General features: G+C 39.2%; 1 protein-coding gene across 1 annotated transcript in view; it reads left to right on the plus strand.

Moving 5' to 3' along the window:
• Nucleotides 1–20,945, plus strand: part of LOC126455722 (dynein axonemal heavy chain 3) — a 1,249,696-nt gene that overhangs the window by 805,954 nt on the left and 422,797 nt on the right. Inside the window, exon 46 of the mRNA XM_050091491.1 lies at nucleotides 19,708–19,830. Coding sequence (XP_049947448.1) covers nucleotides 19,708–19,830 — 123 coding nt within the window. The remainder of the gene's footprint in view (nucleotides 1–19,707; nucleotides 19,831–20,945) is intronic.

Raw genomic sequence — 20,945 nt, forward strand, 5'->3', positions numbered from 1 at the left:
AAATAGTTTAGACAAGAAGAGAATAGAAGCTTTCGAAATGTGGTGCTACAGAAGAATGCTGAAGATTAGATTGGTAGATCACATAACTAATGAGGAGGTATTGAATAGAATTGGAGAGAAGATAAATTTATGGCACAACTTGACTAGGAGAAGGGATCGGTTGGTGAGGCATATTCTGAGGAATCAAGGGATCACCAGTGTAGTATTGGGAGGCAGCATGAAGCGTAAAAATCGTGGAGGGAGACCAAGAGATGAATACACTAAGCAGATACGGAAAGATGTAGGTTGCAGTAAGTACTGGGAGATGAACAAGCTTGCACAGGATAGAGTAGCATGGAGAGCTGCATCAAACCAGTCTCAGGACTGAAGACCACAACAACATCAGAAACTATGGTGTTGGGTTTGCCAGCATTGGGAATGTACCGTATTTACTCGAATCTAAGCCACACTTTTTTTCCAGTTTTTGTAATCCAAAAAACCGCCTGCGGCTTAGAATTGAGTGCAAAGTAAGCGGAAGTTCTGAAATATGTTGGTAGGTGCCGCCACAACTAACTTCTGCCGTCGAATATATGTAGCGCTACACAGGCATGCTTTGCAGGCGCAAAGATAAATACTGGCGCCAAAACCTCTGCGTCAGTAAACAAATTAAAAAAAAAAAAGGCGGAAGATGAGCTTTTTTCTCCGCCCCGAATTTCGACCACTGCATTTTCATACATTATTCAACGAAGTAAATTCAAATTCCGTATTGTTCATCTTCGAATGTAGCAGCTTTTCAATGTACTACGAAAGTCCGACTGGCAAGACTGTTTGCGATGTTTGTCAGTATGGCCAATTCTACGTTCTGAATTTTTTCCTACCTGTGAGAAGAGATGGTTGCTAATGGGAACTTTTGTGAATCACATGCAGTATTGTCTTCACCATAAGAATAATACGAATATAAACATTTTGCCATATATTCTTTCATGTTTGCTGCTATCTCATTTAAATCCTGTCTGGCTAATAAACTACGAAACTAGAGTGAGACAACAGCAAACGCGGAAGTATACACATATCATATCATGTTTATATTCGTATTATTCTTATGCATAATAGGGACACAGTCAGAAATGAAGCACGACAATTGACTAGATTTTTGAATCTAAGATGACTAATTTCTGTGCAGAAAGTAATGTACTAAAAGAGGCGTCTGCAAAGATTTTCAAATGGAGAAAAATTTTCGCTAAACTCTCGTTCAGAACATATTCTATCACACGCAGTTTAATACTTGGTTCTTGTTGATCATTAACAAAGAAAGCAGCAGTGTAAAAAACAACAAATAGCAGTCTCTTGCCATTGTTTCGCTACTGAGACAATTCCTCTCTTTTTATTATTGTAAGCGGCGGTAGCACGCACAAAAGCAAACCATGCCGCGAGCGGCGACAGGTTGTAAACATTCATTACCAGAATGCGACAAACAGTGAATGACACAGTACAATAATGCATTTTCAGCTCGGAGTGATGTAAACACCTATAACAAAGAGAACAGCACTTATCAGATCAAAGAAAAATAAGCAATCAATTAAAACCAGACGAAACACGTGAAAAACGAAGGGTACCCATATAAATACGGACGGAGCGCCTGAGGCATAGCAATGGTTACCTGGTATAGCTTAACTGCTAAGCTTACGGCTCGAACCAAACTACTGTAGCTGTATCATCATTCATTCAACCTAAATTGTGTCTCATATTACAATGGACCAACTTTGTTTCGCTTTGGAGGTGCGGCCTAAAACTTCTCTCCCCTTGAATTTCGAGTCTCAAATTTCAGGTGCGGCTTAGATTCGGGAAATTTTTTTTTCCTTAATTTCGAGCCTCATTTTTCAGGTGCGGCTTAGATTCGAGTGCGGCTTAAATTCGAGTAAATACGGTAATCATTTGCTATTTTTGTGCTGATCGCCTTTGAGGTTGAAGTTTGAACAGGATACAGTTTTAAATATTTCGAAAAAATATCATATAAAGCAGTAAGATATTTAACACCTCCCCTGTAATGTCCAGTGAGACGGTTTGTAATGGTTTGGTTGGTAGGATGCGTTGTAATAACATCTGATTGCTAATGTTGCTTGGTTTTCAGTTTTGACATGTTGTACATTTTTTCAAAACGTCCAAAGCAACATGATGGTAATTTTGACAATATCAATAAATTTATTAAAACCATTATTATGAGTTTATTGAAAAGTTCGCAGCATTTTTATATTTTTATAGAGATGGAGAAACCGGATGCGATAATCTTTCGCGTCTATTTTTAAGATTCTAAATTCCTCAGCTTTTTCAGTCCAGTTGGAAAATTCAGTGAGTCTTTGTGGGAGTCTTGACAAAGCATCTGCAAACACGTTGATGTTTATTTCCAGACGATACTCTTGTAAAACTAGTGCCCACTGGGCGAGTCGTGCATGTAGCAATCTACATGATAGCAGAAAGCTAAGGGCCTGATGGTCGCACTACATTCATATACGTTTCCCGTATACATAATAGTGAAACTTCTTTAAAGCCCATACAACAGCAAGAATCTCAAGTTCAGTTACCGTGTATGCCCTTTTGCATGCTGACAAAGTTCTGCTCACAAATGCAGTTCTTTTTATATCAGTCTTTTCTTTGGTTTTAGAGCTTTAGAACAGACACACCCCCAAACCGCAAAAAGAAGCATCAGTTGCAATGCAAAAATCCTGAAGCATGTCCGGATGATACAATAACTTTGCATTTACTAGTGCTGCTTTTATCTTGTCGAATGCAGTTTGATATTGATCATTCTAGATTCAAGCATTATTCTTCTGTAGAAGTGATAAAAGATTTTCATCATTCAGTGATTGATTGGGCATGAAAAACGAAACGGCTCTGAGAAAAGACTTTAGCTGTTTTTTGGTTGTCCGTACAGCGAGGTGTTCAGTAGCATCTAATTTTTGTGGCTCAGGTATGATTCCTTCGGGCGAGATAATGTGCCCGAGATATTTTATCTCCAACCTCCGAAATTTGGATTTGGCTAGGTTGACAGTTACTCCTGGTTCATTGAATTTTTGGAAAATTGTCTGCAGTATGTTCATCCCACGTAGCAGTGCCTATTAACAAATCGTCTACATATGCTGTGACTTCCATCGTCGTCATTGCACCAGGAAAAATGGCATAAATCCTGTGGTGTCTTGTTTGGCTGTGTTGTAGGCAAACCTCACGAAAGGTAGCACCTCATCCCAGTTGCTCTCCCAACATTGGCGAACATTGATAGCATGTCGGTCAAGGTCTTATGAAGGCATTCAGTAATCCTGTTAGTTTGCGGATAGTAGGCAGTCCTCATGTGATGAGTGATGTTGCACCGACGGTTTATCTCTGTCACAAGATTCGATTGAAGAACTTTCCCTGAATCCGTAACTAACCATTTTGGGGCACTGTGTTTAATACAGTTTCTTCTACGATGAATTCATTTAGATTTACCGGAAAATCGGCCATTTTGTGGTCTCTATCTTCACATGCAACACAATCTTACGTAAATTTTTGCATAATTGGATTATTCTTAATACACCCTTCCAAAATCTCTGAGCTAAATTACAACTAACTACGATTTTACTTTTTGTAGAGAATCAAAGGAAAAAATGCTATTGAAGATAGTTACGATTTTTACAGAGCAAAAAATTTCATTTGAATGAGTTTTTACCTTAGAGATGTACAATTTGTCTTAAAGACGATTGGTTGACCATTTTCCACGTCATCGTACGGTACATCGGATGGATATATACTGAATCTTTTCGACTATGGTATATTTTATAAATATGAGTGAATATTATAATGGGATTGTGGAAATTTATGCTTCGGCTAGTGTAAATTATGATGGATGTAACCTAAACTTATAGTATATTCATATATTGGCGATAGTTCAGTAATGCATGTCAATTAAATTTTCTGGTCTACTATTATTTAAATATGTGCATGAGACTAATTACTTTTAATACCATACTTAAATATTCACACACAACTATTAGTGCCGGCCGGGGTGGCCGAGCGGTTCTAGGTGCTACAGTCTGGAACCGCACGACCGCTACAATCACAGGTTTGAATCCTGCCTCTGGCATGGATGAGTGTGATGTCCTTAGGTTAGTTAGGTTTAAGTAGTTCTAAGTTCTAGGGGACTGATGACCTCGGAAGTTAAGTCCCACGGTGCTCAGAGCCATTTGAACAACTATTAGTTCGTGGAATAAATAGAGTTAACACTTATTATCCTTAATTAAAAGTAAATTAATTAAATATTTCACACACATGCCACTTTTTTGACTTTATAATAAAAATTATTTTAATCAGAAAATGCATACAGTACTATTGAATGCACAATATCGTCACTTCACTCTTTAATTTATTTTACTCTTTTTATCTTTTTTGCTTGAAGTGAAGATCAGTAGGCAAGCAGCGTGCTGAAAAATGGTTAATTTGTGTTTTTTGTAATCTCAGGGAAATTTCTAACTGTCTTCTCACCCTGCAAGAAATTCAGAATAATTTGATTTAATCTTGTTAGCATCGCGTTGGCATCATAAGAAAAAAATGTAGTGAAGAAATATCTGTAACATTTATAAATTGGAAATTTGGGACTGCTATTACAAAATGAAAGCAGAAATGTTAGATTAAACAATTATTATTTAACGAAGTAAATAATTTATACAGAAATCTAACATTTTGTGAATAATTCTCACAGTTTTGAACACAACAAAGAATTTCGGCGAAATACCTAGAAATTACAGTAATCTTAGCACAACTCTGGAGCGAAAGAATAAAGCATTCATAATAAGGTCATATTAGTACTCGCAGTTGGTGATAATAATAGCATGATTAAATAAATTCCCGGCAGGAATATAAGTTTAGTTCATTCGAAGAAAATGGAAGAAAGTAGGAGTCTGATAGCGTAAGATGCTGCCGGAAAGGCACGCAATTTTTAGAAGAGAAAGAAAAGACGAATGCATAATTCTTATATTGAACAAAATACAGATGATAATGGTAGCTGGAAAGTGTGACTTTTGTACAGGATGGGGCTCCATCCTGTATTGCTACATGTGAGAACAGTCTCTTGGGTATGTCACTTGGTGAGGATAATGTACTCAGCTGCCACATTTGTAATGCGTGGCCTCCCAGGTCCCCAGAGGTCAATCCTTGTGGTTAGTGGTTGTGGGGTTACCTGGAGTCACAAGTATACTGCAATCATCTGACCTCATTATGGACGCTAAAAGACAACATGTGATAGCAGTTTCTCACGAATCCCACTGGTAGGCTGTACAGTGCTGTTCCCAACATTGTGCCTCGACTACAGCTATTATTCATGTAACTTACAGGAATGCTGCTGGGCGATGTGATCGACAACCGCCAATATTTCAACAGGAGCACATGTTGCCACATTCAAAGCAAACCTGTGGCAAATATGCACTGTGCAGGGGAATTTGAAACCTTGGTTATCGGATAAACTCCTATAAACAATAGCACCATCACAAAGCAAAGATGACCAATATCAGGAATTATTGATAGAGAAATTGATAATCAACAGGAGAAGTAGTATAAACTTTGACCCTCACTTTCTTTACAAGGAAAAGACCCAAATTCCATTCAAAATTATACAAAAACCACAACCTCTGTTACTAATTTAGTTTCAATAGCTTCCTTAATAACACTATTCCAATATCTGGAAGTGCATGCCAGAATCTCTGTGTTGTTATATTCCGTAGGTTGACTAGTACCGAGACAATGTTTTGCAATGGCAAACTGCTCAGCTGTCGTAAGTGTGTGTTCTGCTTATACTCAATACACTGATCCACAACAATCCTGATGGTCTGACCACCATACAATATGCCACAACTGCAAGGAATATGGTAGGTACCCACCTTATGTAAACCACCATTATCATTTAAAACTAAACTAAACCCCTCCCGAACAGGCCCAACGGCACTGACTGGCTGCTGTGTTGTCCTCAGCCCACAGGTCTCACTGGATGCAAATATGGAGGGGCATGTGGTCAGCTCACTGCTCTCCCAGCCATATGTCAGTTTCCGACATTATCATTTACTGAACCTAGAAGGACCCCAGTCTTAGATAGTGGTCAGAAAACACACTTCAAATCATAGTTATGCAAAATGCAACCAATCTTGTTTGAAATCCTCACAGCGTAATGATCAATGCATAATGCTTTGGTACCTCCTGGTATTTTCATCTCTCACCTGGGGCACAGTTGGTTGATAGTGTAATGGACCTCTAATTTGTCTTTCACGATAAATTTTCTGATGAAAGATGACTTTAAGACGGATAACTGAGCTGTCAAATCCTCACGGTCTGCGATGACATGGGTCCTGCAAACCAAGGTACCAAACATCCATTCATGTTTCCAACTCTTTACTATTCCGCAACACTACACTTTGTAACTCTTCTATGGAATCAATACTAGTAAACCAGTTGTCTGCGGTCACATTTCGACCTGACTGATAAATAGGTTCACATAGTCACAGAACAACATCGGAAGGTTTATTGCTTACGTGATATAATTCTTCTGATTGCAACCCAGCGTATATTTCCAAGTTACACAGGTAAAATATTTGGAAATCCACAAGGGCATATATCTTATTCCAATATTTGTTTGATTTGATAGGTATATATTGGCGAAAACTGCTCCTTCCATGAAATAGGTATAGGATTGCTGGCAGTCCTGTACAAATATAGAAAATATTTCCCGAGTCCCTGTTATCTTGTCTCATTGTCTCCTTTCATTGAAAGTTGCACGTTGTCAAATCTAAGTCACCACATAATGAATTTGAAATGTTTTATATTCATTACAAGTTAAAATTTCTCAGTGCTATCCTCATCAGTTCCCCAGAAATCCTCTAAGCTTTGTCTGTTAGCTTTGTTTACTTCAGCTAAAAATAAGAGTCTGATGAAGGCTTTCATTTCAATAATGTCTATTTGTTTTATGTCTCTCTCATGCTGGAATGAAGCTTTAACACTCTCAATATACTGATCTATGAGGCAATTCCAACATTCCAAAGGCATTCCCACTGCTTTTGCAGCTCCTATAGTTCCAGATAACTTCCGAATAATATTGAGAGCCCTGAATCATACTCTCTGCGATGGTGGAACTTTACCCATTTTGTCTCTTTATCCCTTCCAATATAGTAATGGCCATTTTCCTCAAGTACTTCCTCATCATCTGCATTGTCATCTTCCTCTGTTTCTGAATCTTCCAGTCAGACTTCAACTACGTCACCACGATCTGTGTCCACTTCTTCTTCAAAATCCTCTTGAAATCCATTATTATCCTCTTCATATAGCATCTTCTGGATTTCTGCAATATGATTTGGGCCGAGGAAGTTATATCTCTTACTGTAGCCTGCCATCATGAAGTATATGCCACCTAAAATCATAAAATTCCTGTAAAAATTGCAATCAGGCGCGGTGTATCAATTTGATACTTGATTTTCAGACAACTGTAAAAGACAACTAACACTCCAGAAATAATATAAGTGCATTTTACATTCTAAATTAGCTTTCTGCTACTTACTAAGTTATGTTGATAATCAAAGAAATGACATGTTGAAATGTAATGGGAATTGGCGTAGTGTATCAAACTGAGCAATCAGCAAATATCTCGACAACAGAGCAGTTGCATTGACACTGAGGCACACAACATTGGAAAGCGTTCGGAGAAGGGAAGCTACTAGTGAGAAGGTGCCAGTGCTGCCAGTTGCTGACAAATAATTTACAGCATCTACATCTACATCTATGTGGATACTCTGCAAATCACATTTAAGTGCCTGGCAGAGGGTTCATCGAATCACCTTAATAATTCTCTATTATTCCAATCTTGTATAGTGCGTGGAAAGAATGAACATCTATGTCTTTCCATATGAGCTCTGATTTCTCTTATTTTATAGTGGTGATTGTTTCTCCCTGTGTGGGTCAATGTGTATCAGTTTGAACATCTGTGCCCAATGGAAGGTTAACAATAGTATGAGAAGGAAAATTGCTGCTCACCATATAGCCACATTTAGTGTAGTGTGGTTTCAGTTGCCTGAGACTGCAGTTGTGTGCGTGAATTGCATTTGCGTGAGTGTATGTGTGCATGCGTGTGTCTGTCTATTGTTGAGAAAGGCCTTAATGGCTGAAAGCTGTAATTGTCGTAGTCTTTTTGTTGTGCCCATCTGCAACTCAGCATCTCTACTATATGGTGAGTAGAAACTTTCCTTCTCATAATATTGTTACATTGCATCCTGGATGTTTCCATTGTTTGAAATGGCTGAAATTATTGTGATATATTCCTAAGATGCCAATCTTGAACAGCCGTAAAATTTTTCTATATAATTTTATCCGTTTCCAAGATATAGAGGTTAGGATGTACTCTACCTGAGCAAAAGCATAGCAGAGTGATGTAGCACAGAGAAATATGGTGTAGGGTGTCTCCGTTATCATTTGATGAATTGTGGGAACTCCATGTTGTAGAACTGAAGCACACGCAAAATTTTTGTGGACATAAAATCCAGTATGAGGTGTAACATTAGTTTTGTGTTAGTAGTATTTTAATTCTACATAACTAAACTATCAAAATTTTACTGACCAATCAAGTTCTCTTCATATGAGTTTCATGCCCTGCTGTGTCAGGAAGAAGAATGGAACCAGTGGAAAAAAGGCTTCTATTTGAGCACTAAAAAAGCGAATATGCTCCTTTTTATTAATAGACTCTTACTGAAAAGGGGGGAACTGGCTGACTCAATTTACCGTTCTCAGTACCTTTAAAATTTTTCGCAAAAATATTGGCACATGAAGATGTTTGCACATTTTTGTTCTGAGAGAGGAGGGAGTGACAGCAGGAAAGAGACAGTGAAATAATAAATACTGGAGGATTATAGACAGTAGTTGTGGTATAGAAAGAGCAAAGGAGACAATGGCAGGGTGAGGGAAAGAGAGGGACACAGTGTCAGTGGAACATAATAGACTGTGAGAGAACAGTGCTGTTATAAGAGTGAAGTGGAAGAGGAATAAAGAGAAGGAAAAAGTGGATGGGATGTGTGTTTGAGCCAGTGAAAGGATATGACAGTGGCAATTAGGAAGTGAGAGGTAGTGAAAGTGACAAAAGACAGCACCAGTGGGAACTAATGAATGAGACAATAGCTGTAAGAGAGAACAAGAGGGAAACAATGACAGCAACTGTGAGATGAGACAGTAGTAATAGTAGTAGGACAGAACAAATGTTGCTGTGGTTGTAAGACAGGAGACAGTGACAGTTGGAGAGCAACAAAGAGACAATGACAGCGAATTGGGCTGAATGAGTGAGTGAGAGTGCACAAATTGGAGGAGATAGACATGAGAGACTTACACAGCAATGGACTAGCAGGTGTGAGCAAGCTGCAGTTAGGGCAGCTTGTGGGAGTGAGAGGTGAGTTCCATGTGAAAAAGAACACTAATATGTCCATGTGCCAATATTTTTTTAAAACATTTTAGAGGTATTGAAGAAGGTAGACTGAGGCAGCTGGTACCCCACTTTTCAGACAGTCTAGTAGTAAAGGGGGTATGTTTTTGTGCTCTGATAGAATCATTTTTTCACTGGTGTAGATGTACCATGAAGGAATTATCGAAATGGGATGCAAATAGATAAATGTTACGTAATTGTAGAGACAAACAAATGATTACAATTTCAGTAAAATTGGATGATTTATCCGAGAGAAAGAACTTCACAAATTGAGCACGTCGGTAACACATTGGTCCAAGTCTGGCATGAAGTTACTCAGCTTGACGTTCATTGATAAGAATTGTTCGATGTCCTGAGAGATATACCAAATTATGTCCAATTGTCATGTTAGATCATCAAAATCCTGAGCTGGTTGGAGGTCCCTGCCTGTATTGCTCCAAACACGCTCAGTTGGAGAGAGAGCCAGTGACCTTGCTGGCCAAGTTAGGGTTTCACAGGCATAGACAATACTGTTGCCATGTGCGCCCATTCGTTATCTTGCTGAAATATAAGGTCAGAATGATTGTCACGAAGGGCAACAAAATGTGGCACAGAATATCATTGAGGTACTGCCGTGCTGTAATGGTGCCACAGATGACAACCGAAGAGGTCTTCTTATGAAAAGAAGTGGTAGCCCAGGCAATCACTCCCCGTTGTCAGGCTGTATGGTGGGTGACAGTCAGGTTGGTATCTCACCACTGTCCAGGGCATATCTAGACATGACGTTGGTGGTCATTGGGGCTCAGTTCAAAGTGGGACCCATCACTGAAGACAATTCTACTCCAATCAATGAGATTCCAGGCCAACTATCTCAGGATTTTGACAATCCATTTGTACAGACGAGCCAGTTGGACATAATTTTTTGTTATATCCCTCAGGAGGTCATTCAACAAGTCTACAATCACTGCCAAGCTGAATAGCTGCTTGCATAAAGACTGGGGTTGAATCGATTCATTATTGACTAGCTCAGTTTGTGGAACTCTCTTTTCTGAAACTGTAATTGTTTGTTTGACTGTACACGTACATCACATCTACCAATTTATGTCCGATTCAGATAATTCCTTCACGGTGCCTCTTTTTTTTTAAGTGTGTGTATATAAAGCAGAGTGTATGTGTGTACATCCAGGATCTCCTCACAAATGCCTGGATCAGCATAAACCTAAGTTGGCACAGAAACAGCAGGCCTCACGAGTATCAGCACTGTGGGGTTTATAGCCTCCTAGTTCTAGTTGGAGGGGAGATACAGACAAAAACGTGCTGTTTTTTTTCTTGTCCTAGTGTATAGGCTGCCACGTGTGAGAGGTACTTGTGTTGTAACAGCCTGCCAAATCGAGCTGCTTTGCTGTGCAGCCTACATGTCAGTGTCAGGAAATGGTTTTGCCAGCCTCAACATATAGGCTGTCATGCATGACAGGCTTCTCGTGTTAGAGTAGTATCAGCCTGCTTTATTAGCCTGCTTTGTGTGGTAGCCTGTACATCAGGGGCAAATGTTTTTTCAAGCCCCTGATATGTGTCTTGCCCTGCATGACTAGTGTGTTGTGGGAGTAGTATCAGCCTGCTTTATTAAACTGTATTACAGGGGCTATGTATCGCCATGAGGCTAGCAGGGGACAGGTTGAGGTGGATAGAGAAGGGGAGAGACACAGCAAGGGCAGGAGAAAATAAACAGAGAAAGGTAGGAGGGGGAGATGCAGGGGACAGACAGGAGGCGTAGAGGGGTAGTGGGCAGGTGGAAGAGGACGAATGGGAGGTGGAAATTGAAGTAGAGAGGTGGAGGAGGATATGAGCAGAGGGAGAAGGAGAAAGATGTGGTCAGATAGAGGTGGTGGAGGAAATGGACGAAGGGAGGGAGGAGGAGTTTAGAGACAGAGGGAGTGCAAGAAGGAAATAGATATGTAAAGGTGGGAGGGTCTTGTGGATATATAGGAGGAAGAGGCAGACACAGGGAGGGGTAGGAGGATCTGTGTTTAATATATGTGTCGAATGCATTTCTAGGGGAAACAGTGGTTAAAAGGCTAGTATGTAATATAGCAGAAGGAAAGGAAGATACAGCAAATTTCAATGTAGGGCTTACCAGAGAACTGACAACAGGAGAAACCAAACAAATTATCAGCAAGAACAAAAATGCTATCAGTGATAACAAAATAACCACAGAGAAGTAAACCATCCAAAGACATACACTGAGAACTGAAGGGACACAACGTAATGGTCAAAAGAGTAGACAAAGGAAGGAAAGGAAGGACATTGGTCATAATGTATGAAAGGGACTACACCGAGAAAACACTAACGTTCGTGAAAGAAACCAAATTAAAAAATGTAAAGAGTGACCCCACCCAAAGATTCCAAAGAGAAATACAAAAACTATTAAAAGCATAGAGTATACCCTCTCATGAAGTCAGATAAAAAGAACAACACAAAAGAACCCCAGGGTACACACACTCATTTGTTTACAAAAACTTCAGAAGCCCGACGTTGCGGTCAGACATTTGATAGATTTCAGAATTGCACCAGTGTATGCATACGGTTATAAAAAAACACTGTATTCATACAAACAACAAAAACTTAAAAACCACCAGTGACCTAATCAACAACAATAGTATATGAATATACCCAACACATCTACATTATTCTCATTTGACGTCACATCAGTGTACACCAACATATCTACTGAAGAAACAATCAAAATAGTTGAAAAACAGCTAAGACAGACAAACATTATCCCACAAACGTAGACACAAGAAGTCTCAACCATTTTGAATGTGATAACAGGAAAAAATTGTTTCAAATTTAAAGATGAGTTCTACTTCCAACAGGAAGGACTCCGCATAAGATCACTCAAAAGTGACGTTAACCAAAACCTTGGAAAAAATAATAAAACCAAAACAGTACAAATTAGTATATTGTTCCTGCTACGTTGATGACATAATTTGCTTGTTTGATGAAACACATGACCAGATACTACAGTTACACAGAGATATTAATACAGCCCAGTGAAAAAGACAGAAAAATAAATTTCACAATCCAACCTCACATGCATCCTAAACAGATTTAACAGAATCCCAAGGTAGCTACACACAAGAACTTAATATATTCAGATAGATTTTCACACAAATGGTTACAAAACAAACACTGCTGACAAATTGAACCATCAAATAGAAAAACAGCTGACACTGAACATACCCAAACCAATAACAACAACACAACAGAGAACACACAAAGCACACAAGATAAAGAAACAACAACAACAGGAAAACATTGCACACTGACATTTGGCAACATTGTAACACACACAATAGGCAACATTACGAGAAAACAAAATAAACATGTAACATATACAACAAACAACACACTGCAGAAAAGATTAGAAATACCCAATGCCATGACAGATAAATTTAACAAAGCAGATGTATACCAGCTCACCTGCAAAGACTACGATTTAGCATACATCAGACAGAAACATAGAAATTTCAGGATAAAATACTTGGAACATTTTAGAGCTTTTAAAAGTGACAACACACAATCCACATTTGCACACCACCACATTAGAAACATCTCCAGTGGCACAGAAGAAGATCTCCAAATCCTGAAACACAGGAATCACCTGTATCACAAACAAAAATATGCCACACAGGGCCAGAAAATCATCAATGAGCAACCAGTACTCTGTGACAAAACCGTGTTCTGTACTCTAAATGAACTGTGAAACAAAAAATATAACACACACACACACGCACACACACACACACACACACACACACACACACACACACTGGATAAAAATAGATGAAACAAATGACAATCAAAAACACTTCAAAAATCCAAATTGTGCAGTGAAACGTGTGTCCAAGCCACAGCAACATAATGAGACATAGTATTCAAAAATAAGCAGGAGAAAACATATGTAAGTTGTTGTATCATGGATCAATACCACCCCACAGGCGTCTCAAAGTGTGAGATTCCGTCAGACACAGACAGTGGTCATGCGGCATTCAGCAGACCTTTTGTTGCATGCCCACTAAGCCACAACTCCAGCAGCCCCACATCATGAGTGCCCCTTGCTGCCACAGTATAGGATGGCCAGTGGCAGTCACACAGCCCACTTGCACTCGGAGCTTCTTTGTTACGTGAATCTGTGCCACCATTGTTTGTGATTAGTTCAGACAGCCTCACCCTTGTTGTCATTGTATTAGCTGGACACTATTTCTTGCTCATTATTTGCAAATGTAGTTTGTACGCTTGGAGAAATACAAGTTAAGTAAATCTTCTATTTACTGTTTACTTAAATGTCTCAGGGAAAAAATAATTATAAGAACTGTGTTAACTTGTCCGCTAATCACTTGTGCACCAATTTGTAGCATACCTCCCCTTACCATAGTGTACAAAGTTGTACATAGCATACATGCTGTTAAAATATAAAACGTAATCCTTGAATAATAACAACACCAAATAGTTCTCCATACTGAGGCTTCACAAAATATTATTCTTACAGCACATTTTTGTGCAATGAAGACTTACTTTCTTAAAGATCAGTTACCCCAGAACATTATTCCATGTGACATTACTGAGGTAATAGGCACTTTCCTAGATATGAATAAAGCCTTTGATACTGTGAATCATACCATTCTTATGTGTAAGCTAGAAGAGTACAGGCTGAGACGACTAGCCTTGAAACTACTTACCTCCTATTTGAAAGACAGGAAACAGTGTGTAAAGCTAACTTATCAAAATAATGAGCAGCTCCTAACAACCAAATCAACCTTCAGGACACTTCAATGTGGCTTGCCTCAAGGAAGCATACTAGGGCCTTTTCTGTTCCTTGTATATGTAAATAATTTATTTGAACCATAAAAATTGCATAGTTGTAACCTATGTTGATGCCATATCCTTCATCAGCTGTGGCAGTGATATGCAGTCTGCAGCTAACAGTACTGAGATCAGTTTCAATACTCTGTCCACATACCTTACAGCAAACAAGCTTCTTGTAAATAAAGACAAATTGGTAACAATGAAGTTCATCCTCAGTTATAATGATGCCATAACTGATACTGTATTTACATTCCCATTGGGTATTGCATATGCAAATTCACATACATTTTTGGGCATCATTGTTGATAAACACTTATCATGGAAAGAACATGTAGATAGTATTTTCAAGAAAATCAGTGGAAATGTGTATCTACTGAAACGGCCTTCTTGAACCATGATACTTTAAGCCAAATATATTTTGGGTTGATTCATCCACACCTTCAGTATGATATTGAGATATGGGGGTGGGGCATCAGCAGTTCATATAGATAGACTTTTTAGATTACAGAAAAGGGCAGTAAGAATGGTAACCAAGGTAAAGAAGAGAGAGCCTTGTAGAGACATCTATAGAAAATATAAAATCCTTACAGTGTACTCCATGTATATACTGCAGACAGTCATGTTCTTGAAACAAAATCCTGAATTTAATATGACAAACACAACTATGATACACGGGGAAGGGAAAATTTTCATAGAATTGTGACCAATAAAAATGCAATGGATCACAGCCCACATAGAATGGGAGCAATTTTCTACAATGCAATACTCTGTGAACTCAAGAAAGCAAATCTAAACATGCTAAAGAGTAGACTGAAGCAATTATTAATAGAGAAGTGTTGTTACTCTATGGAGGACTTTAAGCTGTCATGCCATCTTGGAAAACAGTGTATATTGACAATGTCTCCAATCTATCAGTGGTATGAAAGAATGCAATTATACACTGTATTATGTGTGCTGTACTATTATAAATATAAGCTAAATTGTGTTACACTATAAAGGAACCTACTTGTAGTGCCCTTTTGAAAACTAGTGTGTACAGACATGTGTCTGATCCATATGATGTTATGAAAAAATGTAAATATTTTACTGTATATGTGTAATGTAAGCTAAATTTTCCTGAGAATGTCCGAAAACTTTTTGTCATATGGACAAAAATAAATAAATGGAAATATTCAAAATATGTCAACTTAATGATTTGTCTCTCCGCAAAATTTGCAATGATAATAAGTGCAAATGAGGCTGAACTAAGTTTTTTTAAGAGTTCCAAAGTGTATTATCATTTTTTTTTTCAGTGTAATTCTCATCAATATGGACCACTAAGAATTTTGAAGTTTCACCCTACTTATTATTTACTCACCATATGTTGCATTTATCATTGATGTAGTGCCCCTAGATGCAGAGAACTGAATATGTTGTGTCTTTTTAAAATTGAGGGCGAGACCATTCACAGAAAAACAGTCAATGATACTTTTAAGAACTCTGTTTACCATTTCTGTTGTTTTTGAATGTATGCTTAAATTGTTTCTGTATGTATGCTTGGATTGATGACAGTACTAATGCCACCTATAAAAAGAACTAATTCTGCTTATTGTATGCTAGATGGAAGATCAATTAAATATATGAGGAGCAGTAGTGGACGTAAGATTGAACCTTGGGGAAGCCCATATGTTATTTCTCCTCAGTCAGTTGTATGTCCCTGGACTACATTGCTTGAATTACTAAGTACAGCTTTCTGCATTCTTTTCATTAGATATGACATTACGCATTATGCATGTACCATGAATCCCATAAAATGTCAATTTATCTCGGAGAGTACTGTGATTCACACACTGAAATGCCTTAGAGAACTTGCAGAAAATTGTTTATTGTTTAATGCTTATAAAACCTGGTGAGAGAACATGTAAATGGCATTCTCAGTAGAGCGACCCTTCAGAAACCCAAACTGCGATCTTCTAAGGATAATATTGTTGCTATTCTAGAATACATCACCATCTCAAAAATTTTGGAAAATTATGTCAGCATTGCAACAGATTCGTGGTTATTGACGTCTCTCTTATCACCTTTCTTAAAGAGGGCTTTAACAATGATTTATTTGAGTCTCTCTGGAAAAATGCGTTGAGTTGGTGATGCATTACAGATTTAACACAAGACTGGACTTAGTACTCTATTGGAAATACCATCAAAACAGGGTGAAGTTTTATTTTTGAGAAAATGTATAATTTTTGTAATTTCAGAAGGATAAATTGATGATACATTCATACAATTGAATTTTACATTTTTAACATACTAATATGATTTTGCTCCTGTATTGTTTGACCTTATGCTTTCTACAACACTTAAGAAATGATTATTAAATTCATTTGCTACCTGTGACTCATTATTTATAGACCTTCCACCCAGTTCAGTAGTGCTGTCTTGTTCTCTGGCTGGTTGTCCTGTCTCTCGTTCACTATGTTCCATATAGCCTTAAGTGTGTTGTTGGACATACTGATTTCTGACATTATGTGCATGTTCCTTGAATTTTTAATAACCTTTCTTAGTATTTTTGAATAGTTTTTGTAGTGCACAACTACTGCAGGATCCCTATTTGTTAATGCCAAAATATTTATTTCCCTGTTCCTTTTCCAAGATACACTCCTGGAAATGGAAAAAAGAACACATTGACACCGGTGTGTCAGACCCACCATACTTGCTCCGGACACTGCGAGAGGGCTGTACAAGCAATGATCACATGCACGGCACAGCGGACACACCAGGAACCGCGGTGTTGGCCGTCGAATGGCGCTAGCTGCGTAGCATTTGTGCACCGCCGCCGTCAGTGTCAGCCAGTTTGCCGTGGCATACGGAGCTCCATCGCAGTCTTTAACACTGGTAGCATGCCGCGACAGCGTGGACGTGAACCGTATGTGCAGTTGACGGACTTTGAGCGAGGGCGTATAGTGGGCATGCGGGAGGCCGGGTGGACGTACCGCCGAATTGCTCAACACGTGGGGCGTGAGGTCTCCACAGTACATCGATGTTGTCGCCAGTGGTCGGCGGAAGGTGCACGTGCCCGTTGACCTGGGACCGGACCGAAGCGACGCACGGATGCACGCCAAGACCGTAGGATCCTACGCAGTGCCGTAGGGGACGGCACCGCCACTTCCCAGCAAATTAGGGACACTGTTGCTCTTGGGGTATCGGCGAGGACCATTCGCAACCGTCTCCATGAAGCTGGGCTACGGTCCCGCACACCGTTAGGCCGTCTTCCGCTCACGCGCCAACATCGTGCAGCCCGCCTCCAGTGGTGTCGCAACAGGCGTGAATGGAGGGACGAATGGAGACGTGTCGTCTTCAGCGATGAGAGTCGCTTCTGCCTTGGTGCCATACGACCGAGGCACACAGGGCCAACACCCGGCATCATGGTGTGGGGAGCAATCTCCTACACTGGCCGTACACCACTGGTGATCGTCAAGGGGACACTGAATAGTGCACGGTACATCCAAACCGTCATCGAACCCATCGTTCTACCATTCCTAGACTGGGAAGGGAACTTGCTGTTCCAACAGGACAATGCACGTCCGCATGTATCCCGTGCCACCCAACGTGCTCTAGAAGGTGTAAGTCAACTACCCTGGCCAGCAAGATCTCCGGATCTGTCCCCCATTGAGCATGTTTGGGACTGGATGAAGCGTCGTCTCACGCGGTCTGCACGTCCAGCACGAACGCTGGTCCAACTGAGGCGCCAGGTGGAAATGGCATGGCAAGCCATTCCACAGGACTACATCCAGCATCTCTACGATCGTCTCCATGAGAGAATAGCAGCCTGCATTGCTGCGAAAGGTGGATATACACTGTACTAGTGCCGACATTGTGCATGCTCTGTTGCCTGTGTCTATGTGCCTGTGGTTCTGTCAGTGTGGTCATGTGATGTATCTGACCCCAGGAATGTGTCAATAAAGTTTCCCCTTCCTGGGACAATGAATTCACGGTGTTCTTATTTCAATTTCCAGGAGTGTATTTTAATTCCTTTAGTGATCCACGAGTTTTTACATGGCTGTTTGGTATTCTTTCTCATTAGCTTATCGAGGAAGCTTTTTTCAAATAATGATATGAATTTATCATCGAATGTTAGCATTTCGTTCATTTTGAATTACATCCCATCGCATCTCCTGTAAACTGTTCTTAAAAACGTTTGTCCTGGGCTCATTAATTATTCTAACTGATTTTCATTGAGGAGTATGCATACTGAAAGGTGCTATGTTATGTATCCTAACTAATTGTGCATCATAATCAGAGAGAGCATTTTTTACTGGGTAAACATTTATTTTCTTGCTTTGACCTTTTTATTTATTTATTTATTTACATTTTATGGCTTTCATTGGACCACTCTTGCCAACTTTATACAAAGAATTTTTCAGTTTCCTGTGAGCCCAGTACTTCTTCATTCTCTTGGAGCTCATCCTTGCTCTTTCTTCATCGGAAATCACCCTTCCTAATGTCTATTTGCTGATTCTCGTTTGCAGTCTGGTTTGTTTGTCTGTGAGTTTCCTGATTTTGTCAGTTTTGTTTCTTAGGTCTGCCAGTGTAACCTGTAGCTCATCCATATCATCCTTGATTTCTGTAACCCACTTAATGTTGCACTTACAATTCCACAATTTTTCTATTATTCACCTGATGATCCTGTTTTCTGGTGATCTGATTAGATGTCCAAAAAATGAAATGTGTTTCATCCTGATTGTACTCATTACTGGTTATTTTTCCTTGTAGACTGTTTCATTTGTAGCTACTCTCCAGTGTCCAGATTTCTGGTACAATTTGTTGATGCATGTTCTGATGATTATTCTCTCTATTTTGAGTTTTATCAAAGAACACATTATCAGTAAGGGTCCTACTGTGTTTATCCACCATTGTTGGAAAGTTAATTACTGAGGTCAAGTTGTGGGCTCTAAATAAGATTTCCAGATAATTTTTCCTATCAGCATCCCTTAGAAAATCTAGATTAAAGTCGCTGCAGACTATTAACTGCTTGCTGCTGTGTGACAAATAGGATAGTAAGCAATCCAGATACCTCATAAGTATTTATATCTCTGTTTTTGCTATGCTTCCCTTATTCACTACTGTGACTTTGTGTTGTCAAATTTTTTATTGTTTCATTTGAGTTCATATCAGTTTCTCTTTCTGACCCTAAACTACAGATCCACATTCGATTTGTCTTCTTTCAGATTAGTTGAAAAAAAACTATCCCATTCTCAACCAAAATAAGGCAACAGTTATTACAAAATTGTTGCCATTTGAAATCTACTCATTTAAATAGATGTACTTGAGTGATGTTTATTAAAATTTGCATTGGAGTAGGACATTGTTATATTTGGTGACAGTCTCTGGAAAAAGTTGTTTTCACATGTATTTCTTATTTGAATGTACAGATCTCTGTGATGCAAGAAGAACTACATGCACTTCAACCACAGCTAATTGAGACATCTGAAAAGACAGAAAAACTGATGGTTAAAATTGAACAGGACACTGTGGTTGTGGAAGCAAAAAAAGAGGTATGACTGTTGTCAGTGACTTTTTGCTATTTTGAAAGATGATTAGCCTTTTTGCAATTATATAACATCATTTTATACAATAAAAGATTCCAGTGCATCATATCAAATACATTTTAATTGGGAGTTTAGTGCACTCATATTATGCGTTCGTGGAATATGTAAAGCGCATGCAACAGATCCTGGGTTCCATATTTTTAATTACAACGTTTGTGCATGCTGCTCATGTTCTTTGTATTTGCTACAACAATTTCTTCTCATTTCTTGTATTTGTCAGCTGGATCTAGAAATGGAATGAATTGTGTAAATCCTCAGCTTATTGCATAGTTGACAATTTTTTTAAATATTGTGCATGCATTTGTTCTCTATTATTGTTTTTCTGTTACTACAAAATGAATTTCCAATTTATTGTGACACAGATCCTACGAAATGAAATCCTATGAAATGCTACTCACCAATTACCACATAGAGGAGTCATTTAGCAGACAGACACATTGGGGGGAAGAAATGCTGTTCATTCAAGGTTCTGGAGGAGCAATTCCTTCAGAAGTAGAAAACACATACACATTCACGCAAGCACAACTCACACATACACGGCCACTGCCTCCATGCACTGGTGCCTGGCTGTGAATTTATCTGATGTGAACAGTAATCTGCTGGACTGGGTGGTGGCAGTAAGGATGGGACAAGGAGGGATAGCAGGGTGAGGTGGTGGGAAGATGCCGTGTTGTCCAGAGAGGTGGTGGGGGTGGGGTCAGGATAGGGCTGTGAGGTGCAGTGAATGTCTGGAAGCCGTGCACTGTGGGAGCGAGACTAGTATGTGTGTGGAAAGAATAGGGGGCACGTGTTGTACTGGAGTGGGAGCAGTGTGGGGGATATGTAGGTGGAGGGCTCGAGCTAGCAAAGAACTTTGTCCACAAGCTCGATATTTTAGCAGTCCTGTTTGTTGTGCCTATCTACGACTCCTCTGTGTGAGTATCACCCCTTCCTTACCTTCTTTTTGTTATTCCAGCTTGAACTCAGCACTGTTTGATAAATCAAAATGATGAAATTTGAATCATTTAAAGTAGAATGAATTAAAAATAACTTACAGTGCCCAAGATGTCAGTAATAAAAAT

The sequence above is a fragment of the Schistocerca serialis genome, chromosome 2 (assembly GCF_023864345.2).
Source record: "Schistocerca serialis cubense isolate TAMUIC-IGC-003099 chromosome 2, iqSchSeri2.2, whole genome shotgun sequence".
Classification (NCBI taxonomy): Eukaryota; Metazoa; Arthropoda; class Insecta; order Orthoptera; family Acrididae; genus Schistocerca; species Schistocerca serialis.